Source organism: Prionailurus viverrinus, chromosome F2, assembly GCF_022837055.1.
Source record: "Prionailurus viverrinus isolate Anna chromosome F2, UM_Priviv_1.0, whole genome shotgun sequence".
Classification (NCBI taxonomy): Eukaryota; Metazoa; Chordata; class Mammalia; order Carnivora; family Felidae; genus Prionailurus; species Prionailurus viverrinus.
In genome coordinates, this window is record NC_062578.1 from 64,468,267 (window position 1) to 64,490,440 (window position 22,174).

General features: G+C 34.2%; 1 protein-coding gene across 4 annotated transcripts in view; it reads left to right on the top strand.

Moving 5' to 3' along the window:
• MTBP (MDM2 binding protein) overlaps positions 1–22,174 on the top strand; it is an 87,652-nt gene that overhangs the window by 4,837 nt on the left and 60,641 nt on the right. For 3 of the 4 annotated variants that reach the window (XM_047842221.1, XM_047842224.1, XM_047842223.1), the window contains exons 3-11: positions 1,134–1,207; positions 1,304–1,452; positions 3,979–4,037; positions 5,481–5,625; positions 6,797–6,914; positions 10,624–10,758; positions 12,548–12,642; positions 13,445–13,517; positions 18,733–18,850. In XM_047842221.1, the coding sequence (XP_047698177.1) occupies positions 1,134–1,207; positions 1,304–1,452; positions 3,979–4,037; positions 5,481–5,625; positions 6,797–6,914; positions 10,624–10,758; positions 12,548–12,642; positions 13,445–13,517; positions 18,733–18,850 (966 nt within the window). The remainder of the gene's footprint in view (positions 1–1,133; positions 1,208–1,303; positions 1,453–3,978; positions 4,038–5,480; positions 5,626–6,796; positions 6,915–10,623; positions 10,759–12,547; positions 12,643–13,444; positions 13,518–18,732; positions 18,851–22,174) is intronic. The other variant, XM_047842222.1, reaches the window with a different exon arrangement.

Genomic DNA, 22,174 nt, shown 5'->3' on the forward strand with positions numbered 1-22,174 from the left:
TGCGAAAAGGTGATTTTATTAAAGCATGGAGACAGGACCCAGGGGTAGGGAGAGCTGCATGGGGTCATGACAGGTAAACTCATTATATACCGTCAGGTTGGGAGGGGGGTCAGGGATAGAGTAAGTTTCCAAGGAATTTTGGAAGCAAGGTTTTCAGGACCTTTAGGGGCTACCTGTTGCTAGGGAAACATCATTTATTACCGTTTAATAAAACCTCAGTCAGGAGACCCTTCAGTTGTATATCAGGGCCATAAGCTTGGAGTATAATTGCTAGCATATATCTTGGGGCAGTTGAGATAATGGAAGTAGATTTACAGGATCCTCGAAGTTGGGATAACGTTAAGCTAAGATTCTCTTTTGCCCCTAGCAAAGTGTCATCCTCCAGGCAGCTGAGCTCCTAGAGGGAGGTCACTCTGCTGGTTTCAAGGACTTGTCATTGGGCTATAGGCAGTAAGGGGATTTAATTTTTCCTTTGCCTTAGTTTCCCACATTACCATGGCAAGTACTTAAACCCCTTTCCTTTGTTCTTGGGTAGCCAGGAGTGTCCAAACAATATTCCACTGGGCCGAGGGAGGGAGGGTACCCACCTGTATTTTGCCCTCAACTTGCCCCACACTCCCCCATCAGTTACAGTTGCATGTTGGATACACAACATTTTGAAATGGCTTTAGAGGGGAGTAGAAAATGTCATGAGGCTATTGTTTTATCTCCTCTCTCTCTTTCTGGCCAGGCTGAACCAGACCTTCGTTGTCTTTGAAGAGGGAACTAGATCTCTTACCATCACTTACGCAGTTTTGCATGACTCAGTAGTAATTAAGTGGGTGTTGGGGTTTTTTTCTTGGTAGGTTTTAGTGTTTGAAATGATGATTAAAATAGTATGGATTTTGAGTTGTGACAAAATAAAAGTATTCATTGTGAGTGAATAATTTTGCTCTTTGGGCAGATTGTTCTATTTAAATTTTTAGAGATTTTAAAAAGATCCATGTAATATATATGTATATGCATATACACACGTATATCTTGAAGAACTATATACTGTAATAAAAATTATATAATTCTCTAAGTATAGATACTGTAGCATCTGCTTATTTGTGATACGCCTTTCTTCTAATAAGCACGATTTTGTTTTCAAGCATGTTCGGTAGGCGGCATACCTGCTCCCAAGAAGTGGTTCTTTGCAGTGCAGGCAATATGTGGATTTTATCAGGTAATAGAAATGAAAAAAATAGGCATTAGTGAATGTCTTTGCCAATGTAAGTAATTTCAGAAACCCATTATTTAATGCAATCTTTTGATATATTAGTTTTGCAGTTCTCACTGGGAAGAGATACATTTTGGTACAGAAAAAGATGAAATTGAAGATGTTCTTCAAACAAATATTGAAGAATGTTTGAGCGCTGAGTGTTTTGAGGAAGAAGATAGTAATAGCAGAGAATCATTATCCTTGGCTGAGTATGCTTATATGCTTTCTATAATATCTTTAAAATATTTTAACAGTACACAGTATTTCAGCCACAAGAGTGAAAATGAGATTTTTTTAGCAGCCATAGGAAGGAAATTTTAGTTATTGAAATTTTCAACTCTATTTTGGGAGATGGGCAATTTGGGCCTTTTATTTGAATAAAACTGTAAAATGGAAAAATTGGTATCTGAAAATATCTAGCTTCTTAAGCTTACACAATTGCATTAATCATAAAAAGTGACATTCTAACATGTCACTTTTTTTAAAAAAATTTTTTAACGTTTATTTATTTTTGAGACAGAGAGAGACAGAGCATGAACGGGGGAGGGGCAGAGAGAGAGGGAGACACAGAATCGGAAGCAGGCTCCAGGCTCTGAGCCATCAGCCCAGAGCCCGACGAGGGGCTCAAACTCACGGACCGTGAGATTGTAACCTGAGCTGAAGTCGGACGCTCAACCGACTGAGCCACCCAGGCACCCCAATATGTCACTTTCTTGAAGATGAATTCTGTCTGATTATGAATTTTAAGAGCTTGAAGAGAAACTTGAATGTAATGGAGCGCCTGGGTGGCTCAGTTGGTTAAACGTCTAACTGTTGGTTTGGGCTCAGGTCATGATCTCACAGTTCCTAAGTTTGAGCCCTGATAGCACAGAGCCTGCTTGGGATTCTTTCTCTCCCTCCCTGTCCCTCTCTGCCCCTCCCCCACTCAGGCTTGCTCGCTCGCTTTCAAAATAAAATAATAAATAAACATTAAAAAAAATAATAAAGTAATTGAATTGTTAAAAAATTTTCCCACTATCAAACTCTAGGCCAGTATGACTTCACCAAATTATTCTCCCAAATATTTAAGGACTAACATCCATTTTATTTTTTTTATTTTTAAAAAAAACTTTTTTTTTTCAATGTTTTATTGTATTTTTGGGACAGGGAGAGACAGAGCATGAACGGGGGAGGGGCAGAGAGAGAGGGAGACACAGAATCGGAAACAGGCTGCAGGCTCTGAGCCATCAGCCCAGAGCCCTATGCGGGGCTCGAACCCACGGACCGAGAGATCGTGACCTGGCTGAAGTCGGACGCTTAACCGACTGCGCCACCCAGGCGCCCCGACTAACATCCATTTTAGATAAATTCTTTCAGAGATGAAAAGAGAGGGAAAACAACTCATTTGTAGGTGTTGGCATGATCTTGATTCTATCTCTCTCTCTCTCTCCTCAAAATAAATACACTTTTAAAAAAAAGAAACTTGAATTTGAGGTTAATAACTGACATTCAAACTCAAATTATGATTATCATTTTGCTATTTGAGGTTGATATATATGATTTATTCAATTTATGTATATCTTGAGCATAGAGTTTCTGCAGATTATATAGATGATTGGCTTCGCTTTTAGGTTTTTTGAATTGTGGTATAATATATAAGTTGGTCCAGGTGATATAAGTTGTGATTATTTTTCTCTTCATGAAATATCCCATCTTCGACTCATAATTAATACCTTTTATTTTAGTCTTCCATAATATTTCATTACAAAAACTATTTTTGTTTACTGTAGTAATCATATATTATAATACTTCTATAAATTACTGCAGACTTTAAAAATTCTGTTTTCCTGTTTTTTATTTATATTTGTTTGTACTGATTAATGAAAGGATACATTGTAGAACCAAGGAAAGGGTATAAACCCAGGGCTCAGTAGAGGTAGTTTCTAGTTACTTGATTGTGGACCAGTCACTTCATTTCTCTGGTCCTTTATTATCTTGTCTATACAGTGTTGAGATCCTTTTAGGTGATTTCTAAGGTGCCTTCTAGCCTTAGAGTTCTTAGCATCCGTGTTTTCCCACCATTATTAAAAGATAAGGAGCGTAAAAGTAATTATTTCTAGTAAGTGACCTAATAGTTACTTCCACAAGAGGGAGCTTGAAAACTATGCTTTATCATAAGATGCCTTAAGTTTTCTAGATAATGGCAGGTTTCTAATAAAGGGTTTAAGTAATTTTATGTTATACAATAGATTTTTGAAAAAGAAAAATTCATCATTTGGATAAAATGAAAAGATTTTGAAGAATTGGAGGACATCATCCTATTTTCCAGTCATGGCTATTGTATGCCATTCAGAGAAAAGCAGTATCCTTCTTTTTTAAACACTTAGCAATACTGTACTTTTAGGGTTCAGAAAAATGTTTGGTCTATTAGTTATGATTTATATTTAATGTACTAGATATAATTTAGGGAGTTTTTTTCCCTTTTTATTGTTTGTTTTTTGGGGATGTGGCTAATAACTTGGACTCTGAATCCTACTTTCTACACCTGCTAGTTATGTGACTGTAGGCAAATTATTTAAAGTAAGGATAAGAATATTATAGTAGTGCCTCGTGGGTTGTCCTGAAGATCAAGATAATGTATCTAACATACTTCATAGTATCTGGCACATAGATTCATTTAGTTAATATTAACTGTTATGATTATATGTAATATGTATGTGTATGTGTGTGTTTTCTAACTTACCCTTTTGTTTTAGCCTGTATGAAGAATCTGCAGAAAATTTGCATCAATTGTCTGACAAACTTCCTGCTCCTGGTAATATTTTATGATTACTTTTGGGAATATGTCTTATCTTATACTTCCTATGAATGAGTGATGAATTCAACCTTTATGCTTATGTTCTCACTTCTAATTTTGAAACTCAAAATGAAAAATAATTTCTTAATTGAAGTTGATATCAAACATACTTCACTGCTTTAATAAAGTATATTACTGAGACACTACAGTTCTCTTGTTTTTATTTAGTTAGAAAAAAATTAGAACTTAGAAAATTAAATACCAGTCTCCATTTCCTTATTTAGTTATTACTGAAGAATCTTTCCACTATATACCATTGTTTTACATAGTACATTCTGTAGAACATGAGTCCTATAACAATTCCTGGAAAAACAAGTTCTTTAACCTAGATCATTTTGGCAACATCTTTTAAGGTGTGGGGTCACTGTATACTTTATCAAATAGAAAATTCTACGGTAAAAGAAGCCCTTCACTCAGCATTTGTTTACAGAGCCCCCCACCCCCTTTTTTTTTTACAATAATGACAAGTATATTTTATGAAATACTGTATCATGCTATTCTTAAAGCTGTAGCCTCTCTGAAATTTATCTTTCCTTGTGTCAAGTAGCTGGCATCTAAAACCTGGTACAATTTGGCATCTGTAAATACTTTTGAAGAGCTTTTCTTGAATATTTTTCATTATTGAAAGTCATTTATTAAGCACACATTTGTTGCATCTATCATAGATCATGTATTGTACTAGGAGCTGAGTATGTAATGATGAGTAAAGCAAATGTGATTACCATGAGGGACTTGAAAGCTCACAGTTTGATCCTTATATTCAAAATCCTATCTTAGTATAAGATTCTATGTGGGAAATAACTGAATACATAGATAAATAAACATACCAATTTTTTAAATAAAATGTGTCAAATTCAGAATATGCGTTGAAATATGCAATTGCTGTTTTAGCAAAATAGAAAGCTTTCATTATCAAATTTCTGTTTGGTTCGGTTTTGTTAACATTTTCTAGGTTTTTTGGTACATTTATAAATTTATAAAATGTGAAGTTTCATGAAGTTATACTTTTTTCTTAGGAACCAATGATATTGTCAATATAATTGAGTTTTCTGAGTGTTTTATTGTCCTATAAAAAGAAATAATTTATTTGACCATTACAATTTTATATTAATTCATTCCGTTTTGTATAAATTAAGTATAGAAAAATATACTGAAATTGCACAGATTTTTTTTCTCTGTTTCTCTGTTCAGTACAACAATAGCATTGATGATCTCAAGAGCAATGTGTATAATTAAGCATTGGTACATAACTGGCAAGTAATTATGATACAGTTCATTGTTTTCTGTTATGTTAGCTATTTCAAGATAACATGGCTTTAAATCCAATGATGAACATTTAGAAATTTTGAACTTCTAAATGTGTATTTTTTTAATTATGAAAATGCCTTATTCTCTTTCTAGGTAGAGCAATGATAGATGTAATACTGTTGCCTTCTGACAAAGATCCTCCCAAGTTGAAAGACTGTTTACCTACTATAGGAGCATTAAAACATTTAAAGGAATGGTATTCAGCAAAAATAACTATAGCAGGAAATAATTGTGTAATGTAAGCTTCTTTGTTCATATTTGGTTGCTGTCTGTGTAATCTGTTTTCACAATTAACATGCCATCCTAATTTTAATAACTTATCACTTGAAGATTTTGTTTAATGTTTATTTTTGAGAGAGAGAGAGAGAGAGAGAGAGAGAGAGAGAGAGCAAGCGAGCATGAGTGGGGGAGGGGCAGAGAGAGAGGGAGACACAGAATCTGAAGCAGGCTCCAGGCTCTGAGCTGTCAGCACAGAGCCCAATGCGGGTCTCAAACTCATGAACCGTGAGATCATGATCTGAGCTGAAGTTGGACAACCAACCAACTGAGCCACTCAGGCATCCCGATGACTTTTTTAATGTGATAAGATAGTTCTATGTCATACTGTTATTACAGGTTTATTGAGAAAATCTGGATTTTTCTTATTTCATATTTAATATTTCTGAGATATTTAAGTGTTTAGTAAGTGTCATCAATGCAGTTTTATAATCATTATTGAGCATTAATTATCTAAACACACTGTGTGCTCTTAAATAGGTTTGTATTGTCCATTGAGCACCGTGATGAATACCATGGATACACTGGATTTGTGATGTTGTATTTGTTTTTTTGTTTTATGTGCAATGTAGAAATATATATTGTTGTGATTTATATTTTAGTAAGGATCAATTGTATATTACTGTTTTGATCCTTAAGTATTCCATTGGATTTATTAACTTTGTGATTTTCTTCATTTAACAAGTGTGTATTGAGTACTGACTTTATGCCAAGCACAGCGATAGATGCTGTTAAGAAGGTGCCATTTGATCTTGTTCATTGAAATACAGGGAGAAATAGGAATGCTGATAGTTATGATAGTCTGTGATAAGTACTATTATGGATTCCATACAAGATGTATGGGGAAAAATTAGGAGAGCAGTTCTCCCTTTAAACATAAAGGACTAATATTAAATCTGTGTATGTGTATATACATGTATGTATCTATCTGACACACTTAAGCCAATATTAAATGGACATGTGATAGAGACACCCTCACAGAGTGACTTAAGGAACGTTCTACAATATTAGTACATAAAAGCAGCGGTAGAAACTTTGCATTTTTGCCTGTTAGGATTGTAGTTAACCATAACCATTAAGTCTAAGTAGGATATGAAACCCTGTATTTAACTATCATAATCCTTTATTTATAGAAATTATCAGAAAATTGCAGAATACCTTTCTGCTAATGTCATATCTTTAGAAGATCTCAAAAATGCTATTGACTCAAAGGAATTATGGAGGGGAAAGATTCAGATATGGGAAAGAAAGGTAAGTGGATTTCTCAGTTATCACCATTTGCAAAGCAGGGCTTTCAACTTTATTTACAACGCAGATAGTTTAAATGAATCTGAATGAAAATGTACCTTATAAAGATGTTCTAGAATAGCAACATCTGAGAAGAATTTTCTTTAGTGATAGAAATATTCTTCCTGTGTTAATGCAGTAGCCACTAGCCTTATGTTGCTATGAGCACTTTATACATGACTACTTCAACCAAAAAATTGAATTTTTAACTTTATTTTAATTTAAATAGTCAGCATGGTTATGTTTTGGACACTACAGTTCTAGAATCTAACGTTCTTTTAAAAACAGAATTTGACATTAGTTGAGTTCATGTTGTTTATCCAAGCTGCTTTATTTCACTTGATCTTAGCCAAAAGGCCGAGAAGCAATATCCAAGCTGCTTTATTTCAATGCATGTATAAACCACTGGAAAACTGCTTAGACCATATTCTTTTACCTATACCACTTTACATGATCACTGCTCTCTACTAACCAGCTCTCTAATTTTTTTTTTATTTATCTTTTTAATTTACATCCAAGTTAGTTAGCATATAGTGCAACAAAGATTTTAGGAGTAGATTCCTTAATGCCCCTTACCCATTTAGCCCATCCCCCCTCCTACAACCCCTCCAGCAACCCTCTGTTTGTTCTCCATATTTAAGAGTCTCTTATGTTTTGTCCCCCTCCCTATTTTTGTATTATTTTTACTTCCCTTCCCTTATGTTCATCTGTTTTGTATCTTAAAAGTCCCCATATGAGTGAAGTCATAATGATATTTGTCTCTCTGACTAATTTCACTTAGCATAATACCCTCTAGTTCCCATGTAGTTGCAAATGGCAAGATTTCATTCTTTTTGATTGTCAGGTAATACTCCATTGTATGTATACATATATAGGTACATATGTGTACACACATATGTATATATACACATATATGTGCACACACATGTACATATATGTACATACATACATACATACCACATCTTCTTTATCCATTGATCCATCGATGGACATTTGGGCTCTTTCCATTGTTGATAGTGCTGCTATAAACACTGGGGTGCATGTGCCCCTTTGAAATGGCACACCTGTATCCCTTGGATAAATACCTAGGAGTGTATTTGCTGGGTCGTAGGATAGTTCTATTATTAGGTTTTTTTTTTTTTTTTTTTTTAATTTTTTTTTTCAACTTTTATTTATTTTTGGGACAGAGAGAGACAGAGCATGAACGGGGGAGGGGCAGAGAGAGAGGGAGACACAGAATCGGAAACAGGCTCCAGGCTCCGAGCCATCAGCCCAGAGCCTGATGCGGGGCTCGAACTCCCAGACCGTGAGATCGTGACCTGGCCGAAGTCGGACGCTTAACCGACTGCGCCACCCAGGCGCCCCAAGTTTTTTGAGGAATTTCCATACTGTTTTCCAGAGTGGCTACACCAGCTTGCATTCCCACCAGCAGTGCAAAAGAGATCCTCTTTCTCCGCATCCTCACCAACATCTGTTGTGTCTGAATTGTTGTTAGCCATTCTGACAGGTGTAAGGTGGTATCTCATTTTAGTTTTGATTTGTATTTCCCTGATGATGAGTGATGTTGGGCATTTTTTCATGTGTTGGTTGGCCATCTGGATTTCTTCTTTGGCAAAGCATCTATTCATGTCTTTTGCCCATTTCTTCACTGGATTATTTGTTTTTTGGGTGTTGAGTTTGATGAATTCTTTATAGATTTTGGATATTAACCCATTATCTGATATATTGTTTTCAAATATCTTCTCCCATTCTGTCGGTTGCCTTTTAGTTTTGCTGATTATTTCCTTTGCTGTGCAGAAGCTTTTTATTTTGATGAGGTCCCAGTAGTTCATTTTTGCTTTTGTTTTCCTTGCCTCCAGAGACGTTTTGAGTAAGAAATTGCTGCGGGCAAGATCAAAGAGGTTTTTGCCTGCTTTCTCCTTGAGGATTTTGATGGCTTCCTGTCTTACATTTAGGTCTTTCTTTCATCTATTTTGAGTTTATTTTTGTGTATGGTGTAAGAAAGTTCATTTTTCTGCTTGTCGCTGTCCAGTTTCCCCAGCACCATTTGCTGAAGGACTCTATTCCATTGGATATTCTTTCCTGCTTTGTCAAAGATTAGTTGACCATACGTTTGTGGATCCATTCTGTGTTCTCTATTCTGTTCCATTGATCTGAGTGTCTGTTATTGTGCCAGTACCATACTGTCTTGATGATTACAGCTTTGTAATACAGCTTGAAGTCCAGGATTGTGATGCCTCCTGCTTTGGTTTTCTTTTTCAAGATTACTTTGCCAGCTCTCTAATTTGAACACTTTTTTGTAACCTTACAAGATCTCAGATTTCTCAACTACAAGATAAAACTGATTAGTTCAGCCCCACTAATCTTAACTTTCTGTGAGGCTCCAATTTTATTTTGCTATCTCTTACAATGAATGAATATGTTTGGTGGCTTTTGTAAGTTATGTCCATGTTAAAATAAATATATTTCTAGTATTGTATATATTTTTGAAGATAGGCAAAACTAAAGAAAGTTTCTTAATGTTCAGGGTGACATGGGAGCATGAGTTGGGCCTTGCATTTCTATGAAGATTTATTGCACTAATTAGTAGATTTTTTTTCCTTTTCAATTCACCCTTAATTATGGCTTAGTAAAACTTGTGCTAAGAAAATAGGAATTAATGTGATTGGGTCCTTCTTGCTGATTTTCATGCTGCCTCATCCTTACCTTGGAAAGTTAAACCTACAGGCAAACCTCTGCAAGTGATTTTAACATAAACAAGCCACACAGTCAGCTGGAAGAGTGTAAGATAAAATTAACGATGAGAATTGGTTTTGTATACATTTTTTGAAACTGCATGTTTGCATACAGACAAATAAGGGCAGGGTTCTTTTCATGCAATTCTATTGTTTTATGAATAGGAAATTAAATGTTCATACCCCACAGGATGCATTTACAACTTGAAATCACTTGCTTTGGTGGAGAATAGCTTTTAATGTAGGTGCATGGTAGTGATCAAAGACATAGATTCTAGAGTTAGATTGTCAGCATTCAAATCCCTACTCTATTTCTTGCTAATTTTGTGTGACCTATAGGGCAATATTTAGCCATTTGGTGCCACAGTTGTCTTCATCTGTAAGATAAGTGTAATAATAGTTCCTACCTCATAGATTTTTGTAAAGGTTAAATTATGTAAAGTACAAAGTAACCACTCATTAAATATTAGCTCTCATTGTTACCGTTACTATTAACACCTCTACTATTACTACTTCTGTAGGAATTGGTCTTTTCGTGAACTTATTTTGAAAGCAAACTATGTGTGAGGCATTGTCCTAAGGATTTGTGGTGAATAAGACAGACAGGCTTGTGTTTTGCAGAGCTTACAGACTGGTAGGAAGCCAGATATTGAACAAGTATATGTAAAGGAGGTTGTTTGGTTCTGTGGTTGCATGGAATGGCCTTAATAGACTCTTGTGGGCTGCTGTAGGGCCAATGAGAGCTTTTCATAAAAAGATCCATGTGTAAGTTGAAACAGGAAGGATGTGTTCATAAATGGAGGAATCACATTTTGAGCTGAGGAATCAAAAATATATTTACATGTGGTTTTCTTAACTTTTACATCGCATTAAGATGTATTGATCTTTGTAACTTTATTCATGATATTTGTAACTGTGTTCTCTTGGTTTCTTTTCAGTTTGGATCTGAAATTATTTTTCCTGAATTTTGTTTAAAGGGAGTCACTCCTAAGAATTTTAGTACATCTACTTTAAATCCTTGCATTCTTGCCAAAAAGACATTACCATCAAAGGATAAGAATATTTTACCAAAGGTAATCTATATTTAATTCATTTTCCAATCATCCATTCAGGCATATTTTTGTTCTTATAAGATATCTTTGAATCTTGAAATTAACATTCCTAGTATATGTGCTTAAATGTGCTCACTTGCATAATTTTTATTATAACTGTAATTAAGTGCTTAAATTACACTATGTTATTAGCAAAACTATCACTACTTTAAGTTATTTTTAAAATGGAATGATCCTAACCTTAGATCAATATAGGCCTGAAACTTCCTTTGGTTAGGACTTTGCTATGAGACCTTTAAGACTCAGTTCGGGGGGAATGTGATACACTGGAAAAAGAACAGGCCTTGATGTTGGGTAGACCGGGGTTTGAAACCTGGCTCTGTTACCTGTAAGTTGTGGTAACCTGGGTAGATTGAGTAATTCATTTGTGAAATGGAGACAAGAACACACTTACCTTACAAAGTTATTACAAAGTTTAGATGAGGTAAGGGATTCCAGTACCATACGTTTGCTTCTTTCACGGTTTAAGACGTGTTAGTTTGTGTCCCATATCTCCATAGATTTATTCTTAAAATGCAGGTAATTATAAAGTAAAACAATTTTAAAAGGGTTTAGTTGACCTTTTTTTTTATATTAGAAAAATAACATGGGTTTATGTAGAAACATTTTAGAAATTCACTTTGAAAGACAGAATTCAAGAATGTACAAAACAACAGTCATGAAGTTACAATGATGTCAGATTGATGGGTAATATTTTCTGATCAAAGGGTAGTATAAAAGGGGCATATTTCTGATGTGAACACATTTCCCAGTATTTGTTCAGAATGGTTACTTTAAGTAAACTACCATGGCCATCTTTCACAGGACTGTTAATAGTTTTTTTTCTAATATTATGAATATTGTATTCATTATTCATTCATTCATTATTCAAATATGAATAATGTATTTAAATTTTGCTGCTATCGGTGGAAATCTTAGGGTAAAACCTCTTTAATAAATGTCTCTGTTTCTCTCTCTCTCTCTCTACATGTGTATATATGCACACATACACATATACTCTGTAAGTATATGTGTGTCTTTATGTGTGTATATATGCATAATTGTATATGGTGAAATTACTCAGCTTTCTGCAAGTTTAAAACTTTGTGTAGTCTCCTCAAGATATGTTTGCTTTTCTTTGTCCTTCCAGTGACATACTCTCATCTCAACTCTTAAAATACCTGTCCTCCTTCACTATTAGGTTCTGCCCAAAGAAATACTGCAAGTTTATTTTTCCAAGTGGAGCTATCTTTGCTAATTAGGACTGATGGGTTCACTGGTTCTCTTAATTTCTTCAGCATTTCTTTGAAGAATCTTATTTTATTTTTATTTTTATTTTATTAATCTCAACATACCACTCAATCTAAGTTCATACCAGAGAATCTTCTCTTTCTCTCTCTCAGTCTTACAGACCCTTTAAATTTGTTTCTTCAACATCCTAGCCTCTTGGGTCATCTGTCTGTCTTACTGAAAATAAACACGAAAAGTTGAGAACTCCTGTCTTCTATTGCTTGCCTCTTTCTAGACTCATTTTCCCTCTGTTAAAACTCTTCAGTTACTAAGAAATCTCTATGTCTGTCTCTACTCTGAAAGGTAAAATTAGAATGGAAGAAACTCTTGTCTGCTATAGAGGATCTAATGTTTGGCTTGCATAATGTGTAAATACTTGCTTTTAAACATCCATTTTAGTGTTAAGCCCTAATTGCTAATTTATTTACTTTTATTTTATTTATAGAATTTAAAGTATTACATAATCTTATTTCTTTCCTAGGTTTTCCATTACTATGGCTCTGCTTTAGAATTTGTGCAGATAATAAAATTATCAGATCTGCCCTCCTGCTATATGTCGGACATTGAATTTGAATTGTATCCTTTTATTTACGTATTCATTTTAGATTATATTTTCTGTGTCACGTAGAATGTTTCCTTCACTTTTAGATATTGGACCATGATGGATTTTTTTTCGTTAATAATATTCAGTATATTTTTCATTGCTATTGTTTTAAGAGATATTCTGCAACTTTCAAAAACAAAAAAATCTTCCTTCAAGTACTAGATTTATGCGTCTAGAATAGGCAAAAGACTTTCTGGTCTTGCTACTCATCATTAATGGGGTAGGGAGAATGGAGAAATGTTAGGAATCTGTGAGAAAAACAGAGTAACTTACATACTCCTGAAATGTTCAGATGTTTCTCTCGCCTTCGGCAGGAGGGGTATATAAGCACCAGTCCACTGTATCTTTGTATGCATACTAAGGTAAATATAAATGCCATCTCACATACCTGCAAATATTCAACATATCTTAGACTCTCTTTTAAGAAAAGAGTTTTTAGAAATATACCTAAGAACAGAACATTTTGTATAAAAAGAAATTGTTGCCTGGAAATGGAACATTAGCATGGTGTTCTTAAATTTTTGTGCAGAAACATAATTTTTACAAATCTCTTTTTCTCATAGTGTATGGGAATGCTTTTCATAGAAGCATTATTTCTTGGTATATTTTCAGTATTATAAAAATAATTTTCCTTAAGGAAAGGAGTAATTGTGAATTCTTACAGTTAAAATTTTCAATAATTTAAGCACCTTGTGAATTAGAGAATCAAACTTGTTTTAGGGAGTTGAATTATTTCTCAGTTACCATTGTATCATTTCTTTAACTTTAATGCAGAGGGTTGACACAAAACAATACCAAACAAAATTCCATGTTGCTATGGGAGCAGATTTCTTCTCTGCGTGGCAAGGTATGGTGGTGTTTTGTTTTAAGGATGTGCTGGAAAAGGAAATATAGGGCCCCTGAGTGGCTCAGTCGGTTGAGTGTATGACTCTTGGTTTTGGCTCGGGTCATGATACCAGTGTCATGGGATCGAGCCCCGTGTCGGGCCCTATGCTGATCATGGAGCCTGCTTGGGTGTCTCTCTCTCTCTCTCTCTCTCTCTCTCTCTCTCTTTCTCTCCCTCTGTGCCTATCCCCTGCTTGCTTCCTTGCTTTCTCTCTCTCTCTAAAATATATTTAAAAAAAAAAAAAGAAAGAATAAAAGAGAATGTAGTTTGTTAATCTGTTTTTGCATAATGATTTTGCTTCTTGAACATAACATGATTTTGGTCCTAACAGATATTAAAATATTTTGACTTCCCATAATAATACCAAAGTCCTCTGCAGACAGGAAATGATGTTGTGTTTTTAGATTTTCAAAGATAAGCTTCATGACTGGTGATTTTGTTACTTTTAAAATTTGAGACCATATTATATTATTGATAATGTACTTCAACAAACTAATCCTTCAACATGTGATTTCAGTTAGGTGAGGAGATACTCATATGCTTGCATTATCTTTTTCATGGTAGGACAGGTGGGTGGAAGTGAGAAAAGTTTCTAAAGCCTCACTGAATTATCATTTGTAAATTTTCAGTTTTTCTTTCTTAATTCTAGTGATGGTTATAAGATTTGTGGCTATTTTGTAGTTATTTATATAATGTAGTTATTAATAATTTATAGTTATTTAGATACATGTGTATATTAAACTCATCTATTTAAAGTCAACTACAGTGTTTAATGGGAAAAAACAGAAGTTTGCTTTTCTTTCTGGTTATTTGTTTCACTACTGTGTTTCTTTGAAAACAATTTTTGATTCACAGAATATTCATTGGCAATATTTATATAACATTAACTGTTCTAACAATGAAGTATTTCAAACAGAGTTGCATGGAGAAAAATTATAATTATAATTTCCCTATAGCACTATAATCAAATATTGGTTATAGTTCCCTTAGAAAATTGATATGGTAACAGAAATATGATTTTGGCCTTAAGATGCTTGACTGTACAGTAATTTCAAATTTTGACTTGCAGCCTCTTTTTCCAGGAAATTAAAATTTTGAGTAGTGCCCCAAAGTATTTGTTAGATGAAGTAGCCTTTGAAGGAACAGCCTGAAGTGTGATATTAGCCTGTGTTTTCATCCTCTAAAGAATACCTAATATGCTAAAATTTGAAATTTTAAAACTTATCTTTTCTTATTTATCCAACATGTATCCTATTATGTGCTAGACGCTGTGGTAGATATTAGGGATCTAGTGATGGATTGCACAGATGAAGACTCTCCTCATGGAATTTACATTTTGGTGGGAAAAACAGAAAACAAATAATAAGAATTATGAAGAAAATAAGCCGACTGCAATTAGAGTAATAGGGTGGAGGACCTACTTTAAACATCTTTACAAAAATATGCACACAGAAGTCTTGTGAAGTGGCATAGTAGAAAAGAAAGAAAGAAAAAAGAAGAAAGCATGAAGAATAAAAAAAAATCTTCCTTTCTTTTCTTTTCTTTTCTTTTTTTTAACAGAGAGAGTGTGAGCAGAGGTGGGTGGGGTGGGGTGGGGCAGGGCAGAGGGAAAGAGAGACCACCTTAAGCAGGCTCTGAGCTCATTGTGGAGCCCAGCATAGGGCTCCGTCCCACAGCCCTGGGATCATGACGTGAGCCAAAAGTGAGAGTCAGATGCTGAACCAACTGAGCCACCCAGGCACCCCATTTTGTTTTTGTTTTAACCCAAGTAACTAAATAGTTCTCTGTGTAACCTTATCTAGTTCATCTAATTTGGGGGTGGGGGGGCTCTTCATTCTAGGAAATGAGAATATCATTTATCATTAATAATCTCACCTGTTACTGAATAAGGGAGGGGAGGACCATGGTAGGGTAGAAAGTCTCAAGTGAAAGAGTATGTACTTTAGAAAGCTTGGGTTTAAGTCCTAGCTCTGCCACTCGCTGGCTTATAGCTTTTAAAATTGTAAACTGTAAATAATAATCCCTGTTTTACCTATTTCAAAAGTTGTAATGAAAACCAAATTGGAAGATATTTTATAAGCTGTGAAGTATGACATAAATGATGGTTGCTAATTTTTATGTCTTTTTAAAAAAATTTTTTTAATGTTTATTTACTTTTTGAGAGACAGAGATGTGAGTGGGGGAGGGGCAGAGAGAGGGAGACACAGAATCGGAAGCAGGCTCCAGGCTCTGAGCTGTCAGCACAGCTCGAATCCACAGACCCCGAGATCACGACCTGAGCTGAAGTCGGATACTTAACCGACTGAGTCACCTAGGTGCCCCAATTTTTATGGTCTTTGAAGTTTATCTGGCCCAAAAGATAGACAGGCGTATATGAAATATTTTCCTGAAAAGGATATAAAGCACCAAATATCCTCTAGATGTTTTGAAGATAAGATGAAACTTTTAGGAATTAGTTTTATAGATAATTTTTCAAGTCAAGATCAGACACAGACCTGTAATTTAACACAGGTATAAAATAATCCTTAATCCATCAAGTTATTGAAGATAGACAACTAATAGTTATTGAAGATAGACAACTAATACGTGTTTTCAGTTTTCTAAATTTGGTATATTAGATTGTCATTTTTATTGCTTCTTGGACAACGACTGTGAAATATTCTTTATCAGTAAGGGACAAATAAATGATGGAACTTTGTATATATGTTCCTACTTTAATGCAGCAAAAGGGATATTTTTTTGAAACATAATTTAGCTAACATACCTCTAAATGTGAAGCACTGTATTTTCCTTTTATATTGGGTCTTTTACATTTTTGAAAAAATTAGTTTTCATTTGCATGCTCATTCTTTGAAATAATTCTTTTGCTTCATAACTTTGTTTTCATTTGTTTATTCAACAATTTGCATGTGGGGGCTGGGGAGAGACTGCCTGCTGTGTGCCGGCTGCTTGTTTCAGGTACTGGAGAGAATAAAATGGACAAAGCCCCTCCTTAGGAAGCATTCATCATACTTAAATTCTAGTGATTTATATGATCTTTAAAATTTTTTAAGTTTATTTATTTATTTTGAGAGAGACCAAGACAGCACAAGGTGGGAGGGGCAGAGAGAGAGAGGGAGAGAGATTGGATCCTAAGCAGGTTCCACACTGCCAGCGCAGAGCCTGATGTGGGACTCAAACCCATGAAGCCTTGAGATCATGGCCTGAGCTGAAACCGAGAGTCAGACACTTAACCAAGCCACTCAGGCACCGCATAGTGATTTATATGATCTTAAGTCAACTTCTGACTTTAAAAAAAAAAATGTTAGATTAGCTCCAGAATAAAAATAAAAACCTTTTATAGTAAGGCTAATGTTATTAGATTAGTAAAAGATACGAGGATTGTTAGGGAACCATGATATCTACTAATCACATAGGCAGGAAATGTTTTTTTTAAGAGGAGAATTTGCAAGGTTAAAAACAGGATTGCCATAGTGCCTGTTTGTTCAGGGGATGCCTACTGAAAAGACTGAATCATGGTTTTGAAACACAGGTTTGAAATGTTATTTGGTTTTTAAATTCTGGAGATAGAATGATAACCTAGAAGCACCATCCTCTGGTCTCAGAGCATATCTAATGATTAGTGCATGAGTGAGAACAGGTTATCAGAATCCAGGTTTGTTATGGACACAGTATAAGCAATTGACATACATGTATTTTGTAGCAAATTATAGTTTATGGGATTTAGGAATATTTATTTTCATATTTGTAATGAATGTGTATTCAAGAATAAGCTGTTTCAAACATAGGGCTACTTTGGCTGGGTGGGACATATAATAATATAAAATAAATAATACGGTATTTAAGTTGTACATTGAAACACATTTAACATCTCTAATTTATTAAGCTATAACTATAATATTAAATAATGAAGGTGTTGACTGGGCTCTGCTCTAGCATACTCAGGTTACAGCTTTGTCTATCTTTTGGGCCAGTTTTGGGCTATCTAATCTTATTTATTTATGTAAGTATGAAGAACTAGGATTTAGTGTTTCAAAAGTTAGATATACATCTTTTATACTTAATGATTATTTTCTATTGGTAATATTTTCATTTTTAGTGTCTAATACTTAATTATGTGAAATATATTTGACTTAGAATAAAAAAAGATTTGTCTGTAATAGCAAAAATAAACATTTAATTTTTTCTTTTTTAATTGCTCCTAATATACTTATTTGTATACCTAAGAATACATAACTAAAGATAATAAATAGTAAAGAAACTAATACATAAAAGTATTCACTTAGTATCACATGTCATCTGATTCATCCATCTACAAAGGACAGTTAAAAGTGACTTTTCATTAGATTTGAGATCTATGGCAAATGTCTTGCTTAGATTTCCCCAGAGTTAAAAACAAAACAAAACAAAACATATTTATTGGGATATACTGATTGTTGTAGCTTATATTTCTAGAATAATGGGCAAAATGTAGCTTTCAGAGTTGCAGTTTGTTTTATTCAGCACTTAATCAAATTGAGAATTTACCTAAATATAACAAGTTGGTTTGGGGGGAACAAATATTTAATAAACATCTGTATGCTCAGCCCTGGGAATACAAAGATGAATAAGCTGAGTTTTCTCATAAATCAGACAGAAGCTGCTGTATGTTTTCTGGCATATGATTTGGGGTTTCTTTGCATTTTATACCTTATTAGCATTAAATTTCTGATTTCTCGGAACGAAAGTTTTGAAATTACCTACAGATATATTGTAATTTTGAAACCAGAACAATAATCCATCCAGTCAAAAGGTTGTAAAATTATGGCCAAGTATGACAAAAATCTTTTGATGATAGAATTCAATTCCCAGCCTCTCACTGGTTTGCAGATACACAAAGAAATGACACGACAACCTGAACTTGAAGCAAATATTGTGAATAACAAGGTTTCAGAGATATATAACTGAGTGGAAAAGGGAGCCTATGTTTGACTACCTTTGTCTGGTTTTTGGCTTTTTTTTAAATACAGTTTGGGCATTGTTTTTGTTCTTCTAGTTTTTTTAGTGGAGTTGTTGTGAGAGAGCATTACAGAGTACATGCTATATCGGTGAAATTAGAGTGGAAATTTATCAGATGACACTATTTAAGAATTAATGTCATTGTGCAGGCACTAATAATATGTTATGTTTTATCCAGGTTGGTGCTCTTTTTGTATTGCCATGTACTATTAGTGACATACTTATTCCACCTCCCAGCCAACTCAGTTCAAGAAAATGGAGAGAGTATATAGCTAAAAAGCCTAAGACAATCAGTGGTAAGTAGTAAATCTTTTTTAAGTTGTTTTATGAAATGGATATAACATTCTTTATGAGAAAATAATATTTATTACTCCTGATTAAGACAAACCCACATCATTTAAGATTTCTTCTTATATCTAATAATCTACTGTATCACAAAGTATATACTACCTTATTAAAAAAATATCAGTGATCTAAAGGCAGGAATTTTGGTGAAGTAGAAACCAATTATATTGAATGTTGGTATCTTAGAGATATTTCAGGAATGACATTTATGAAAATAAAGTGATTAGTCTATTATATGGTACATTAAAAAAACAAATGTGTGATTACAGTTTTCTGAAGAAACCAGAAGTATTTAAAAATTATATGTTCTACAGTATTCTACGTATTTTAGAAATATTGGCTCATTTAATTCTTATAATAGCCCTATAAACTTATTTTTATATCCATTTAACAGATTAGGAAATTGAGGCTTGGAAAAGTTACAGAGCTATTAATTGGCAGAATCTTGGTTCAAATCCTGGTTCTGACAGTAATAGCTCTATAACTTCTCCAAGGATTTGAACCCAGGCTCTGTGCTCTTAACCACTGCACTGTGTTGCCTCTAGTAATTTACTACATTCAAAATGTCATTATAAAAATGAAATCTTAATTTCTGTTGTAAAATCAGATCATTTATATCCAAACTCTTATATTTCATGAGGTAATTGTAGTTCAAAATGTTAGTTACTTGCCCAAAGTCATATAAAGAGTGTCTCTTTGTACTTTGCTTATATGTAGGTGTTTTTTTTTTTTTTTTATTGGACAATAATTTGGTTAAATTGCTTTTGAGGTTACAGTTAGTTTTTGTGACCCATGATATGATGGGACTAAGAAATGGAATTGGAACATATCCATCTGGGTTGTTATAGAAGAAATCTCTAGAGAGACTCCAGAGCCAAAGAATCCTGAGGAATACAGACTTAAAATCAGCCTACACAGTATTAGATAGGAAATAGGTGAGATACTGAAATCCATTTTAGCAAATGTTGAATTTGAAATGCAGTTGATATCTATATGGAAATTTAAATTTAGAGTTTGAAATTAGGTCTGTTATCTCTAGATGGTCAGGGCTAGAGATTAGATTTTGAATTTACTAGCTGTTTTATCTATTTTATAACATACCAGCCTAAAACTAAGTGGCTTCAAAGAGCAAATGCTTTAATTACTCATAGTTCTGCAATTTGAACTAGGTTCATCCAGGTGGTTCTTCTATTGATTTCACTGGTGGCCATTGATGTGGCCGCACTGAGCTTGTGGGTTGTTCAGAAGTTGGGCTTAGCCTGGGATGCAGGGACAGCTATCTTTCTCCATGTAGTCTCAGAGCCTTTTCCTTGCTCCACGGTTTCTTTATGTGATCTCTCTAGCAGGTTAGCAAGAATTTTTATGTGGTGGCCCAAGACTCCAACAAAACATACAAAAATCAAAGCTGCCAGGACTCTTAATGTTTAGGTCAGAACTGGCTCAGTGTCACTTCTGCTGTATTCTTTTATTTAAAGCTTCTCCCAAGAATGGCCTAAATTCAAAAGGGAGGTAACTAGACAAGGGTATGAATACTGAAAAGCCTCCAGTGTAAAAGCCTACCATGGCTAGCTATGGGTAATAGTTGTAGCCTTAGGAGTGATTGAACAAAACCACATAAACAGCATGACTAGAGAAGAGAGCGTAGGCTAGGATCTTTAGAAATACCTGAATTTAAGGTAAAAGAAGAAGAAGAGTTGGGAAGAGATTTAGTAAATGGTAGTTGGAAGACCCTAGAGAGCTATAATCATTAATGTCAACATGAAAATACCATTTATTGCATGATACCAGTGTGGGAAATAAAGGGAGTCAAACTGGGCCCTTAACACTTGAGGAAATAGTTGCATGGCCCTTTTCTTCATGAAATTTATAGTCAAGTGATGAAGGCACTTTGAAAAATCATTATAAATCTGTTTAGTCAACAGTGTGAAGGTGAAGTGGAGGATATGTCCAGAGTGTATGACAACATAGTCGTAGGAATCAGAAAGACTACCTGGAGGAAGAGACATTGTTAATACAGTTTGCTGCACTGTACTAGCACATAAAGAAGTGTAGATTTGACCCTTCTCAACTCCTCACAGAGAATAGATATGTATATGTGGTGATTTTTTCAGATGCTAAAACAAAATCAGAAATAGATTTGCCAGGTGGCAGTAAAATCAATTTCACTTATTCATTAAATTGTAGGACTATATTTACCCATTTCTCAACATTGCATATGTTTAAAGGCTTATTAGTATGAGTTGAATATTAATATATCCTAAATAAACTTGAGTATATTCTGCGCAACCCATTATTTATTTTTTCTTTGTAACTTTTTCTAAGGTAATTTATTGATTTAGAATTTATTCTTAAGTGGGTTTTTCATGATTTTTATTGCAACTTTAAGGAAATACCTTATCATGTGACTTGATCTGATTTCTTTAAAGTTAATCATCTTTTGAAATTTAGAGATCAATATTGATAACTTCTGAATAATAAAACATAGATCACATGGCAGTCTTCAAGGCCAGATTGTTGATTACTGATTAAGCTATATCAGTAAGTGCTGATTAATCTGATACTCTGCAGTATTTTTTTTTATCTTAGAAGTACAAAGAGTCAAATTGAATAGTTGATTATTAAGTTCTATTCTACCCATAACCCTTTCTGTAGGAGAAATTATCTCATTGACAGAACTCCTTTTGTAATAAAAGAGGAGCCAAGTTTTGGCTAGTGGAAAATTTTAATAGCTCTTACTTAGGAAAACATCATATGCCATTCATATCCCAGTATCCCCTCTCACTATTCCAAATAAGATATCAACTAACAGATCAGCCTCTTAAGTCAATGTTCTGTTTCACCATAACTTATTGCATTATGCCCAGCTGTTCTCTGCTGTTGCCAGGCATGTCCCCTGTCCTCCAAGCTAAACTTTATACTGTTTCCTTAAGTTATTCTCTGATTTTAATCCTTTATGACCTTTGTTATTCATTCATTCATTCATTCATTCATTCATTCACTCATTCCTTTTTTGAAGATTGACAGAATATTATGTATCAGGCAGGGTGTAATCTGGAGATTGGTGATGAGCAAGACAGACTTGGCTCCTGGTCTCCTAGAATTTAAACTGTAACAGAAAATAGATACTGAGAAGTTATTATAAGTCTTACTTAATTATAACTACATTCAGTGGCAACCAACTATGAATAATCCACAAGAGATAGTACATGAAAACAGATGTGGAAAGGCTATTGGTTATCAGTTGTGGTAAAAACAATTTGGAGTGTGTGTGTTTA